Source organism: Schistocerca americana, chromosome 5 (genome assembly GCF_021461395.2).
Source record: "Schistocerca americana isolate TAMUIC-IGC-003095 chromosome 5, iqSchAmer2.1, whole genome shotgun sequence".
NCBI classification, from domain to species: domain Eukaryota; kingdom Metazoa; phylum Arthropoda; class Insecta; order Orthoptera; family Acrididae; genus Schistocerca; species Schistocerca americana.
The window spans coordinates 52,385,358-52,400,472 of NC_060123.1; the positions used below are offsets into that span (position 1 = coordinate 52,385,358).

At 37.8% G+C, this 15,115-nt stretch overlaps 1 protein-coding gene across 2 annotated transcripts in view; it reads left to right on the forward strand.

Annotated features, from left to right (window-relative positions):
• Window positions 1–15,115, forward strand: part of LOC124615885 (voltage-dependent calcium channel subunit alpha-2/delta-3) — an 824,663-nt gene that overhangs the window by 660,991 nt on the left and 148,557 nt on the right. For both annotated transcript variants that reach the window (XM_047144053.1, XM_047144054.1), the window contains one exon: window positions 5,438–5,542. In XM_047144053.1, coding sequence (XP_047000009.1) covers window positions 5,438–5,542 — 105 coding nt within the window. The remainder of the gene's footprint in view (window positions 1–5,437; window positions 5,543–15,115) is intronic.

Consider the following 15,115-nt stretch of genomic DNA (forward strand, 5'->3'; position numbering starts at 1 on the left):
GAAATACCCTCACACATCCATAAGCATGAAATAACTCCAATTTCAAAGAAAGCAGGTGCTTACAGGTGTGAATATTACCAAACTGTCAGTTTAATAAGTCATGGGTGCAAAGTACTAACACAAATTACTTACAGAAGAATGGAAAAACTGATAGATGCTGACCTCAGGAAAGATCAGTGTGTTTTCCAGAGAAATGAGGCAATAGTGCCTTATGTCTTATCTTAAGACATGTATTAAGGAAAGACAAACCTACTTCTATAGCATTTGTAGACTTAGAGAAGACTTTTGACAATGTTGATGAAATACTCTCTTTGAAATTATGTAAGTAGCAGGAGTAAAATACAGAGAGCAGAAGGCTATTTACAATTTGTACAGAAACTAGTTGGCCATTATAAGAGTTGAGGGGCATGAAAGAGAATCAGAGGTTGAGAAGGAGTGAGACTGGGTTGTAGCCTATCCCAGGCATTATTGTTTGGATATTGAGAAAGCAGTAAATGAAACCAAAGAAAAATTTGGATTAGGAATTAAAGTTCAGTGAGGAGAAATAAAAATGTTGAGGTTTGCCAATAACATTGTAATTCTGTCAAAGACAGCAAAGGACTGGGAAGAGCATTTGAATGGAATGGAAAGTGGCTTGAAAGGGAGATATAAGATGAATATTGACAAAAGCAAAACAAGGATACTGGAATGTAGTCGAATTAACTATTTGGGTTGGGTAGCAAAGTAACTGATGATGGCTGAAGTAGAGAGGAAAAAAATGTGTTTCTGAAGAAGAGAAATTTGGTAACATCGAATCTAGATTTAAGTGGTAGTAAGTGTTTTCTGAATGTATTTGTCTGGACTGAAACCCTGTACGGAAGTGTAACACAGTTCAGACAAAAACAGAATACAGGCTTTTGAAATGTGGTGCTACAGAAAAATACTGAAGATTAGATGCATAGATCATGTAACTAATGAGGAGGTTCTGAACAGAAATGGAGAGAAAAGAAATCTGTGGCACAGTTTTGCTAAAAGAAGGGGATTAGTTGATGGGACATTCTGAGACACCGAGGATACACTGATTTAGTATTGGAAGGAAATAAGTGTGTGTGTGTGTGTGTGTGTGTGTGTGTGTGTGTGTGAGAGAGAGAGAGAGAGAGAGAGAGAGAGAGAGTTCAGGTGAAGACAACAACATCAACAACAACAACAACAACAACAACAAAATTGTTCAATATCCCATTTTCAGTGAAACTTTTCTTCTGTTCTGATGCTGATTTGCCATGTAATGTGCTTTCAAGTAAGATATCTGGTGGCCTGTTTTTGGCACCATCTTGTATAGTTTTTCTATCACATATTTAGTTTCTTCTTTAGTCTTAGTGATAACTGGTAAATTGTCAGTGAAGTTTAAGTATTTAATATTGATTTTTTTTTATCTGGAACTCATGTACCTTTGATGTATTTTTCCCTTTCTCTTATGGCTTTGTCTGGAATTAAGGTAAAAAGCAGTGGAGAAAGGCTGTCTCCTTCATGAACATCTGTGCACATCTCTTAAGGCTGAAAGATTTCACGAAATGATTTTGCTTTTAATGTTGTATCGTAAGAGCATGACAGATTAGTTCTCTGAGAATCCTGTGCATTATGAGCTTTTCAAGTGTGATGAAAACATTTTGTCTGTTGAGAGAATCGTAGGCCTTTTTGAAGTCCGCCAAGGGGAGGGCTAGTTGGGCTGGTTTATCAATAAAACCATTATATTTCCTGCAGGTCACTTATCTGTTCTGCACATGAGCAACCTCTCCTGGATCCTGCTTGGTAATCACTACTAAGATCTCAATCTGTTTTTTCAAGTGGTTGAAGATTTCTTTAGAAAGAATTTCATGTACGGACAATAAAAGAGTATACCTTTTTTCTGCAGTAGGTGTATCAGTGCACATTTCCAATTCTGTGGAATCATTTCAGTTCCTCAGCAGTAACCCCATATTTTCCAGCAGCTTTATTGTTTTAAATTTATTTTATGATACCTTTTGTTTGCATTATTGTCAGTGGTTTTGTATCCAGGACTGGGAAAGGCTTATGTCAGAAGGCAATTTTTCTTTTAACGGTTCACAATTGGGTAAGCTTGGAAGAAGTCAGCCAGTTTTGTGCAGTTCCCTTTAGTGTTCATCTTTAATGTTTTCTCAATACTAACATAGTTCAGTGTCTATTAAAGAGAGAGGTTCTCCTAGAATGTATTATAAAATAAATTATCAATTCATATTTTTGAGGAGATCTTATTCTTTACGTATAAAGGCTTTGTATAAAAAGCAATGAGTCACATTTTCATCTAATACAATTGTGCATACCATTATAATTATGCCAGAAGGATTCAGTGGAGAGGAAGGTCACATTTAAAACACACTTAGTGCCATTACCCTACAACTTTCTGTGTGTTACATATTGTACTTTTGGTGTATACATCTACAGTCTTGATGTAAGTTTATAAATGAAATGTTATATTGAAAAGCACTACACCATTAAATTCTGAGTGGGACTCAGAATATCAGCTATGGAAACACTGGTGGTGATCCAGCAAGTATTCAGCAGTGGAAGCCTATCTAAATCTGTTATTTTGAGATGGAACAAGTGCTTCGAAGATGCTCAAGAGAGTGTGGAAGACAGTCCCCCTGTAGGTCTCCTGCCTTGAGGACTCTGTGCAATGTGCGCATGTGTCAAACTCGGACTGACAGTTAAGTGTTCAAATTTTGATTAAAACAACAGTCTAGATCACAATGAAATATTTTTACTATTATTGGTTTCGTCTTATGTTAAAGTCATCCTCATAATTTTAGGGCTCCTGTGGCTGGTGCTGGTAGCTCCATGGTTCTCCACATGACACAATGTGCAACTGAACTCGGGCTCGTTTACTACCTATTTTTTTTACGTGGCTCATCTGTAAAGGGGGTTGGTAGTAAATGGTTGCATTTGCGCCCCTATTATTGAGTCAGATATTGGCTGGCTTTTGAACAGCAGTGAATTGAACTATACACGTTCAGATTGAAACTTATTTATTCAAAAGAAACACTTTAACGTTGTGGCCATGCATTTTTAACTTCACAAATAATAATCGGTGCAATTCGTACACTGTTTGTCTCACACCCACACACTTTCACTTTGTTCCTTCACATACCCTGGCGTCCATGCTTGCCCTCACGGCACTTTGCCGCTCCCAACTCGCCACCACAACGGCCAACGACAAAAGACCACGATTTTCCCGCTCATATCCACAGTCCTAGAGTTGGGTCACATGACACCACACTACTGAAAATAATTGCTAAACATGGCCACAATTCGTTTACAATACTTTATAATATTTAAATACTTAAATCTAAATACATTATATAATTTTACAAATTATCACCACACTTATATAATTCGTTGCAATTAAAAGAAAACCAAAACACTATGCAATGGAACTACAACGCCCATCAAAACACAAAACAAGTATTTTCCGGTCTATTTTGCCCAGCATATTATCTCTGCTGCTGTGCTTTAAATTTTAAAGTACTTGAAAGAGTTCCATACTATCCCCTGTTACCTTACAAATGATCATACACTGTACGTGCAGTGTACAATCATGGTATCACTTGGAGAACTGAGGAGCCGCCAGCACCAGCCATAGGGGCCCAAAAGTATCTGAGGATGGCTTTAACATAAGCCAAAACTGATAATAATAAACAAACGTTATTGCAAGCTCACCTGTGGTTTTAGTCAAAGTTAGCACCAGATCGCTGCACTCCATAGAGTGTTGTCTAAATTTGTGAAGTGTTCAAATGATCACAAATGGTGTAGGAATTGGTAAAAAGATTCTGCACACCATAATTACCCAGATTTTGTAGATGAGAAAAATCTGCTGAACTCATCCCAAAAGTTGTGACTGATGGCCAAAATGTGCATATTTGCCAAGATCTTGTACAACACACTCAAATATACCACAGGTTTTTGTATTATGTGATAACTGCCAATGAAATGTCCATTTTTGAGTATGACCCCAAGGCAAATGCTGAAGTGCCAAATGATAAAAGGGTTCGAATGAATGATTCAGGTGCCAAAGCTGTATTCATTATCTTTTTTGACATTAAGGACGTGGTCCTCCACGATTTGCACCTGAGGGACAGACCACATCGGTGGTGCTAAAAAGACGGAAGGGTATAGTCAGCCAAGTGAGGCTGGGCGTCACTGCCAACTGGAAGCTGCACCACAACAGTGCACAGAGCCACACCTGCTTTGTGGTCAGCAACAGCCTGGCCCAGAGCTACATCACAACAGTTTCCTAGCTCACCTACAGTTCCAGTGTGGCCCCGGTGGACTTCCCCTGTTCTGAGTGGAAACAGCTTTCAAAGGACAGTGTCCTGAGGCTTTCCTGTGGTCAAAGCACTTAGACATTCTGCTTGAAGGAGTTTCATGAAAAGGAGATCCAAGGTGCTCCCAAGTGTGGAAAACTTGTTGGCAGAAATGTGTTGTTTCACATGTGTCATTTATTGGCAGCAACAGTGTGTCATCCCTCATTCCATGTGATATTGTAGAGAGAGATTTTTTTTTCCACTCTGGACAAGTACACAGGGTCTGGTGGTAAGGAAACTTATATCTTTGCTGTTCAAATACAGCTAATGAACATTTTGTTTCACCAGTGGTATTTGAACCAGGATGAGCAACATCATACATACGCACACTGTAACCTCTGCAACTGAGCCAGTACTCAAGATTTTGCAGTTATCATGAACATTAGTCTGTAATTATTAATTTTTCACAAAAGTGTGTTTAAATTCAGTCTACTTTTAAAAGCTCTTGAAATGCTATATTCCTTAGTACATAAAAAGCCAGCCATGTTTCTTGTTGACAGTGCATATCTTTGATATTTTCAGACACCAACCAGTTGTCTCATTGGTATTAATACTGCTGCTGATTTTTCTGCCAATATTAATTCAATATTATTAGTTATTTGGTTTTGCTAAGTAAAATTTGAATTACAATCAGTTTTATGCTTCATGCTTCCAGCAAAACTAATAATTAAATATGTAATACGTATTGGGAATTATACTTTATTTCCAGGGTGGTGTCTATCCCACTTTATGTATGTGTTAACAGCAAATTAACATTCAAATTATTATTTGCTTTAACTTTTGAAATGTTTGAATAACTGTGACATTTTGTAACTATTTTGCTGCTTTGAAAAGGAATTAAGTATTAACCTGTGTTATACTTTTCTTTTCTTTTCTCTGTAATGTGTGTTTCAGGCAAATTTTCCTTCTGTGAGTATAAACATTGTTTTCATGATTTTTTTCTCTAACATATTTTCGTACAGTAATGTTAAAAGTCTGCAATTTTCAAAAGGAAATTATGATCACATGTTTATAACATTGTAAATAGATCGAGTTACTTTCTTGATATTAGAACTAAATGAGTTATTGTACTGTCATGACAGGAAGCAGTTCCAACAACGATTTGGAGTGACGCTGGCATTTGTGGCAACTCGCAGTGGCTTGACTCGGTGGGATGATATTGTGGGGCCTCAAGATTCTTCACAACCGTAAGTCATGATGTCAATCTTCTAGTGTGCTGTCAAGTTATTTGTAAACACCTCTTCAAAATTCTATCACACAGTATAAAAATATTTCTGGATGTATCATTTAGGGTAACTAGTCCAAATGATTCCTCACTAATTCACTACCTTATGTCACACCATCCATGAAATCATTGTGTCTCCTTGCCTGCGTTAAAACAGGTGCAAATCATACAACTTAATACAGAATTTAGTTAAGTGTAATTGATTTATTCACAATGTTGCAAGCCCAAGTACCATAAAATAGAGCCCTCTGCAATGTATAATGAAGTATGAAGTGTGTAAATGAAAAGATTTTGCTATTATAAATTGTCTGTCCATTACTTTATCTATCATCTGTGTTACTTCACTTGCATTATGAAGGCACTAACTGTATTGTATATATCCTTAAAATAGCTTAACGAACATCTTCACTTGCAAAAAGGTACTAATGTTATAAAATCTGCCGGTCTGGAAAAAGAGCTATACTGTTGTCTTTTGTCGAAAAGCATTTCTACAGATGTGAGTGAGTAAGGTGGTGCAGTAGTAAATGCTCGACTCATGTTTGGCAGGATGGCAGTTTGATTTGCTGTCCCGTCGTTCAATGTATGACTCCTGTCATTTTCCTAAATTGCTTAAGGACAATGCAAGGATGTTTTGTTTGAAAAAGAACATTCCCCAGGTCCTTCCTCATTTATACCCAATAGGAGCTATTGCTCCATCTCTAATGAACTTGTAGTCGATGTGACGTTAAACCCTCATCTTACTTTCTTCTTTCCAGATATGTTATGCAAAACAAACGTCTTGTGGAAGTCACAGAAACTGGACAAATACACTTACAGGGATGCAAGTTAGTGTCACATTACTGTAGATATAACATAAGGCAGTTACAGAGGGTACCAAAATGACATAGTGGAAGTAACTGAGAACTCATTGTACTTCAAGATTCAAGACATCCCCAGCCTGTATAGTACTAATGGAGGGCACTTGGAGTTTCTAATATCCAGTAAGAAGAGAAGTAAATAACTTGACAGTGATTGAAAATCTAATTTCTGAATCTAACTGTCTTTAATGAAATAGACAAGAGCTCTATAATAAAAGGGTTCTCTGACCATTTTGGTCAATTTCAGTAATTAATTATACACTTCAATTCAGTTTAGCCGAGAAGGGAAAAGTACAGTATCATAAAATCGTAAATATCACACAGACATTGTGTAGCCACAGCCTACGAGATTGTGTTCAGAATTATGTTTCAGTACTCAGTGGCGTGTGCACTGTGATTTCCTGGCCATTGACAACTGTGTTCAACCAGGGCTAGAAGCCAGAACCTTTCCTTTTGAGGAGGCAGTTCTCTTGCAGACAGTCATCCAGGCACAATTCATGACCCATTCTTGCAGATTCAATACTGCTAATACTTCTCTTCTACACAGAAGCTCTCCTGCCTACCTAGCAGAACCAGCTCCCTGGAAAGAAAGGATATCTTGAATAAAAGGCTTAGTAACATACTAGGGGACTGTTTTAAGACTGTATCTTTCTCTCTGTTCTGGAGAGTGTGCTGGAAAGTAGGACAGAAGTAGGGGCAGTATTAAGTTTTGACAGAGAGTAATGATTAATGCTTCGTTATCTGAGTCAGAAGGAGCCGTGACCACAAAAGGCAAGGTTCTGGGTTTGAGTCCTGGTCCAGCACAGACAGTTTCAAAACAGCACACACTCTACTGTTGAGTGAAACATTCATTCTGAAAATTAACATGTGCACAACAAGCAATTCTCCAAAGTTTTAAACCATGCCATCAGAAAGTGAAATCCAAAAAGTCTACAAAATTCCATCAACACAGCAAAGACATTTTGCACGATTATTAGTCATGAAACGAATAAGTTTGGTAACACAAATTATGGTCACCGCCCCGACAATGGTTGCGAGATAGATGATATTACATTCAAATCATTGGCTATTAAATTTGGGTAAACCTTCCTAACAACAGCTGAAACAACATTAAGAGAAAATGTGTAAACAAAAAATATTGTATAAAACATTCTTGTACTCCTTGTCATGTCAGGTCAGGGTAAAACCTTGAACTTTTGATGATTACCTACATCGTCTTCATCAGGAGCAGCTGACTCTCAAAACTGCTGCTGTGGTGACCTTGTATAGGCCAAAGATGGCTTCTGATTGGTCAATAATTGTATCATGGGGACACAGATGGTGTCAACATCTGTGCTTGTGACACCACTGCTCCCATTGTGTTGTCAACATTGCAATGAATATCTCTGGCCCTTTGCCACAGTTGAAGATTTTTCGCACATTCTTATTTCTACACCCTCTTTAATCACAGAATCCCAGTATATGGGAGCCTAGAACAAACGTTTTGTTTCCTCAAACATTATTTTGTGTTTGATTGTGCTCAGCAACAGCAGATATCTCCAGTTCTCAATCTTTAATATGTTGTTAATGTTCTGCAAGGTGGTCAGAGATGGTGTGGATCGACTGACCGATGGAATTGCCACTACACTCACAAGGGATGTTCTAAATCTCGGAGATCCTAATGCCAAGACTGTCCTTAATAGGGCATAGCACCTCCTTTGTCTTCTTAGGAAGTCGGAAAATAAATCTAATACTTTGTCTTCACAGGACTCTTATCTATTTTCTTGGATGTAGTGCTGCAGAGGGAAGGAATGCAAAGGATGGCTCATCATGTGAATGTTAAACATTTTTTCATTTCCTTTTCTTGTCTTTTCTGTCTTGGTGGTGAAATGGATGTTTGGGTGCATACTGTTCATATGTTTATCGAAGTGCTCAAGAGCTTCTATGCAGTGTGGCCAGACCATAAACATATCGTCAACATAGCGATAAAATGAAGATGGATGAAGGTGAGCCAAATTTAATGCACATTCCTCAAAATGGTCCATATAAAAGTTGACCATTGGTGAAGACAATGGAGAACCTATAGCCATTCCATCTATCATTTCATAAAATTCACTGCCATACAAAAAGAAGGTGGTGATCATGACAAGTAGGAATAATTTTATCATTTCAGGTGGAAAATGTTCTTCCAGCAGTTTCGGTGTTTCCTCCACAGGAACATTTGTAAATAGTGGGACCACATCCAGGCTGACTAAAATATCATTTGGACCAACTCTAATCTGTTTTATTTTCTCAATGAACATCTGAGTGTTTTCGATCTGATGTTCACAGCGACCAGCCATTAGTCATTAGCTTTGTTAAATATTTAGTCAGCCTGTAGGTAAGCCATAATGGAATACCTTCTTTGTGGACTTTAGGTAGTCTGTACAGCCTAGAACGCATAGGAGCTTGTGCTCAGAGAATTTTGATGACATCCCATGATAGACTGGAATTCTTTAGGAGCTCCACCCTTTTTCTGCTTTATGACAAAGTTGGGTCCCATTTTAGGCATTTGTATGTGCTACATGTCCACCTTACCAGTGAGACAGAGAAAGAGGGATGACTGCCATTTTTAGATGTTTTGGTACAACAAAAGTTGGATGGACATCTCAGACATTCAGTGTACCGCAAGCTGACACAAACTGATTTATATATTAATGCCAAGAGTTAGCACCATCCAGTTTATAAGAGAGCAGCTTTAAATATGCTAATACACAGAGCAAAAACTTTTTCTGACAAGGACAACTTGGATTCCAAAATTACTCATCTGAAGTATGTGTTCCAAAAGAACGAGTATGGGGTACATGGCATGAAGTTGGTGTTCTCCAAGAAAAGGAAATGTAAAAATGTTGAACCTTCACATTATGAGCCATGGACTGCATTCCTTCCCTTCTGTGGCACAACATCCAGCAAAATAGGCAGGGTCCTGGGGAGACAAGGTATCAGATCTATTTTCCGACCTCCTAAGAAGATAAAGGAGGTGTTACACCTTGTTAAGGACAGTCTTGGCCTAAGGATTCTGGGATTTTCAACATCTTTTGTGAGTGTGGTAGCAATTACATCATCCAGTTGATCTGCACTATTTCTGACCACTGTGCAGAATATCAACGATGTATTAAAAATCGGGAACTGGAGAAATCTGTATTTGCTGTGCACAGCTTCATAAAAAGACATAATATACTGTTTGCAGAAACAAAAGTTTTGTCCCAGGCCCCCGTATACTGGCTTTTTGTAATTAAAGGGGCTGTATAAGTAAGAATGTGTGAGAAAACCTTCAATCACATCAGTAGATATAATCTTAACAGTGTATGGAAGCGAGCTCTTGATACAGACAAGAGCAACAGATATTTGTCACAATATTTACGTTAAGAGCGAAGTGGTGCTGCCACCAGTGCAGAAGTTGACACCACCTGCAACAGCATGACATTACCAAACAGTCAGAAGCCATTTATGTGCTATATAAGGCCACCACAGCAGCAGTTTTGTTAGTCAGTTACTCCTGTCAAAGATGACGAAAGTAATCATCGAAAGCTCAAGGTTTTACCTTGAACTGATGTGGCAAGAAGTCAAAGAATATTTTATACAACAATGCCTTCATGAAAGACTTCATTCTCATATTTGCAAAGTCCATTAACAGACACAACTTTTGCCACCTCAACCATAATATTCATCACAAAGATCATTAAGTAACTGCCAAGCAGTAACTCTTCTGGCTACGATGGTATTTCAGCTAGTCTTGAAATGTTGTGATGACTTGTTAGCATTTCCCTTTCATTACTGTTGTAATCAGCCTGTGAATTAAGATATATTACCAGAAAATAGTGGTAGTAACTCTCATGTATAATAGAGGAGATAAGCAAATGAACTCTACATTATAGACTCCCCTTTATTTCATGTTCTCGGATATGTTTGCACAGGTAGTTCAGAAAAGAATATTGAACCTCTAGGCTGTGTCATGACAATAATCTTTCAAGATCTGCTCAGTTAGACTTCTGTAAAGTAATACTCTAAAAAAGCATTATATAACATCACAAACTCAGTTCTCGTAGAACTGAACATGAAAAATTGCCCTGTCGGTACTTTCTGTGATCATGCCAATGTCCTCTGATTTTGTGGATCGTAAAATTACACAGTAGTTGTTGTATTATCCAATCCAAAGACTAGTTTGATGCAGCTGCACATAGTACTTATCCTGTGCAAGCTGCTTCATCTCTGCATAATTACTGTCATGACAATAATCTTTCAAGATCTGCTCAGTTAGACTTCTGTAAAGTAATACTCTAAAAAAGCATTATATAACATCACAAACTCAGTTCTCGTAGAACTGAACATGAAAAATTGCCCTGTCGGTACTTTCTGTGATCATGCCAATGTCCTCTGATTTTGTGGATCGTAAAATTACACAGTAGTTGTTGTATTATCCAATCCAAAGACTAGTTTGATGCAGCTGCACATAGTACTTATCCTGTGCAAGCTGCTTCATCTCTGCATAATTACTGCAACCTACATCCATTTTAACATGCTTTTTGTGATGAAGTTGTTTCTCCCTCTACAACTTTTATTCCTCACTCTTGTGTCAAGTAGCAAATTGGCAGATCATTCATTTATTCATATCCAAGACATCATACATTAAGTGAAGTTATAATTAAGTAAAATTATAGTTATTATTATTATTATTATTATTATAAGTATGTTGAAACAAACTTCATTCACACATCCAAGTCTTCAATTAAAAAGTATACAGTTAAAACGTAATAAATAATGCTATAATATGTTGTATTGTAATGAAAATGTTGTCCACCATGGTTATGAGGTGTTCAAATACCAAAATATAGTCTACAAAATAGCAGCCTCAATAGTCTTGGCATTTGCTGTGATCAAGTCATGTATAGAGCATGGTTCATATTCATCCAACTTCCTGCACATTGGTAAGTGGAGTGCATCTTGTAATTCTTCACAGTAACAACATTCATCTGTGCTAATGTGACTCCATTTTTTCAAATATTCTTTACTCTGGGATGTATCCATCTTTAAGTGATTTATGATTGTCCAAGTTGTATAAGAAAGTTTGAAATCCTCAGTAAATTCTTCTTTTGGTGTATTCCATGGGCCAGGTGGAGACTAGTTCTGCCACAGTTCTACTAAGCATTTATTAAGTAATAATGGGGTTGCTTCACTTGATTGTAAAAAGCTATTTCTTGATTTCAGTTTCAGCACCTTTGGAATATGTCCAAACCTAAGGTGTCTGGGATCTGTCTCTTCTTTTGTTTTCCAACCTCTGCAGCCGTTCTGTTCTTTACTTCTGGAAGAGCTATGCCCATTAGCTGATCTATTTAATTTATAGGGGTAGAGCAAAGACCTTCTGTAATGATACAACCTGTCTTGTTCAGAGCTACACTTCCTGTTTTGTGTGAGTATAGTTGCCCCCCTTAGGGCCACATATTCCACAACAGAAAAGGCAAAGACAGAGCAGATGAATGAGAAACTGTGGGTTGTGCTCCCTATCTGCTGTTTGCCAGCTTTTGCATTATGTTTTTCTGGGTGCGTACTTTCATTTTTGTACGTACACAGTCTTCTTTACGGATAAGGCTGCAGTTGAGCTTGACTCCCAAATGTTTCAGGTTACCACAATGTAAGGCATGATATTCATTCATTGTTGCAATATGTTCTTTCTTTGACTTTCTGCTGTACAAATGGAAAGCACAAACTTGTCTTTTTTCAGGGTTTGGCTTTGGATGTTTATTAACAGTTAAGTTCCTGAGCGCTGTCATTGGTTTCTTTTCCACCCTTTTGAAAGTTTTTTCCTGAATAATGGTAGCTGTTAGCATCTGCATAGATAAAGGAATAGAGTTCAGATCCAATCGCCTAGTCATTGGTACATGTATTAAACACGGGGGAAGTGAGATGATTTCAGTGGGAAAGGTTATTTTTCTGGGCCCGCTATCATCTCTTTTTTGTTTGTAGGGTAATGGAGAATTGTCTGTTTTGTAATAAGCAATGGGTGAGTTGTGTCAGTCTATAATGTTTCACTGAAATGTAAATTTTTGTTATCAGTTTCTTATGATTGATTGTATCGTAGACTGCTATGACATCAATGAAAGCCACATCTGTGATATGCTTTTGTTCATAGCCATCTTCTGTATGTCCTATTTGTTGATGGCTGAGGATGTTCCATATCAACCGATCCACTCTTTCAATCAAATTGTGCAATAATTTTTTTTTTCCTCCACAATTCATTTAACACTTTGGAAACTGGACACTCAGAAGAATAGTGGGCATAGGAAGCCAGTTATTTAAAGTGTTACTGGCACATATGTAATTCATGTGTCTTCAAGAGTAAGACATGCTAAAAAAGTACCAAACTTCAAGATTTATTTTTCATATTAGCTTTAGTTCTTTGATAGATTAAAAATTTTAAAATAATGATGACAGAAAGTATTATCATCCTCCAGAAAAAAAATGTGACATGAGTTATTGAGCAATGTTTTCCTCTTGAGCTTCCAAAACTTCTCGCTCCTCAACAAATACGACATGTTTGTAGCAGTTACAGCAAACTGTGAAACCTAATGTGTACAAGCACAAAATTACATCAATGCAAACATATTGGCTCAACTATTCATTACTGTAGTTGTCACATTTGCTAATGTTTCTTTCAATGTAATTCTAGAAATTGACAACAGAAGGCAGTACCAGTCAAAGGATAGGCAGCAGGACATCTGTACATTGTTATCATATGCAAAGAGTCTGGTTTTTGAGTGACAGATGGCTTGTGTGTTGAGAAAATTGAGGCATGGCCTATACTGGAGTGGTATTTTTAACACCCAGTTGTGCCCCAAGCTATGCTTGGGCTTGGTCTACAAAATTTTAACCTCCCAACTATCTTCAGATATGTAGCAACACACAACAAAAGCTTTTGTTCTCCCCTGTCTGAACATTTATTTCCCGCATTTCACTTCTGTGCAGTGCTACAGTCCAAACAAATGCCTTCAGGAAGGACTTCCTAACACTTAAATTTACATTCAGTTGTAATAAATTTACATTCAGTTTTAATAAATTTCCATTTTTCAGAAGAGTTTTTCACACTATTGCCAGTCACATTTTATATCCTCCCTGCTTTTTACCATTATCAGTTATTTTGTTGCCCAAATAGTAAAACACTTCTAATTTTAGTGTCTCATTTCCTGATGTAATTTCCATAGAACCACCTCTTTTAATTTTACTGTGGTCCATTACTGGTGTTTTACTTTTGTTGATATTTATCTCATAACCTTTTTTCAAGAACTCTCCATTCTGTCTACCTGATGTTACAGATCCCTTGCTGTCTTTAACAGAATTAAAAATTCATTGGCAGTTCTCAGTTTCTGTTCCTTATCTTTTAACTGTAATTCCTTTTACAAATTTCTCTTTGGTTTCCTTTACTGCAAGCTCAATGCACAGATTAAGAAACAATGGAGAGTGTCTTTCAAATCTCAGCTATTGCCTCCCTTTCACATCCTTCAACTCTTAACAACTAAAGTCTCTGTATGTCCATCTTTTCAGAGATGGTTGCTGGACCTTGGCTATTCAGTATAGAATGTCAAATCTTTCAGCCATCTAATTTCCAAACTGTTACTCTATTGGGCTACCAGTTTTGGCAATATACTATGCCATCTTCAGGCTCCCTGACTGATGTATAGGAAGATTCCAACCTTAGTTCTGGCCAAAGTAGGAGCCAGCATTCTGTAGATTTTTGATTCAGAGATCACTTCAAACATCATGCTGAAGTGGTTGGCAGATGATGTTTGAAGTGATTGCTGTATCAAAAATCTACAGAAATCAGTCTTTTAATGCTGGCCCTCATTTTGACCAGAACCAAGGTTGGGATCTTCCTAATGTCAGTCAGCAGGTCTGTAGGTGGCGTAATATATCACCAAAACTGGTAATCCAGTAAAACATCAGTTTGGGAATTAGACGGTTGAAAGGTGCTTGATTTGCATGGTTGCTACAAGTTCTGTAAATCATGGAATTTCAAGCATGTCAAGGAAATATCAGGGAAATTTGAAAAAAAAATAAAATAAAAGAAAAGAAAAGGACTGGAAAAATCTCGTTTTTGTCTCAGTAGATTAAATGGTTTGGTTATGAGATGATGTGCATTGTCGTTGGCAGGACGCCGCTTCGCTGCTCCATTACTTTTACTGCTTCTCTCCTTCCTACCACTCCCCTCAGCTTCCAGTGAGTGCTGCCACCATTTCTTGCCACTAGCCCATCAGGTGCCGATGAGAGGCAGGGAGGTGTGAGGAGTATTTTGTTTGGATCTGATTCTCAGAGATTGTTGACACAGCAGCCAGAGACAGCGGTCAAGTGCGCACGTCTGACAGATTGTGTGATTGTATATGTGCTCTTGTTTCCTGGCAAAGGCTATGGCGGCCAAAACTTAAGTTTTTAAGAGTGTAGTTGTCTTTTCTACACGCCTGTCTGCAGCTCAGCGATCATCTTTATGGTGAGTTGCTACCTATTCTCATTAGTACTGATTCTCAGAGCGTTTGCACAAGTTATCTGTTGCATGGATGGGTCATTGTGGTCTCATTTCATCAACATGGTATCTGTGACACGTGAATAGCTGGCCACATGAGTGGACTTCCATGACAGGCCAAAACAGCAGGCCATTACTGGTGATCTGA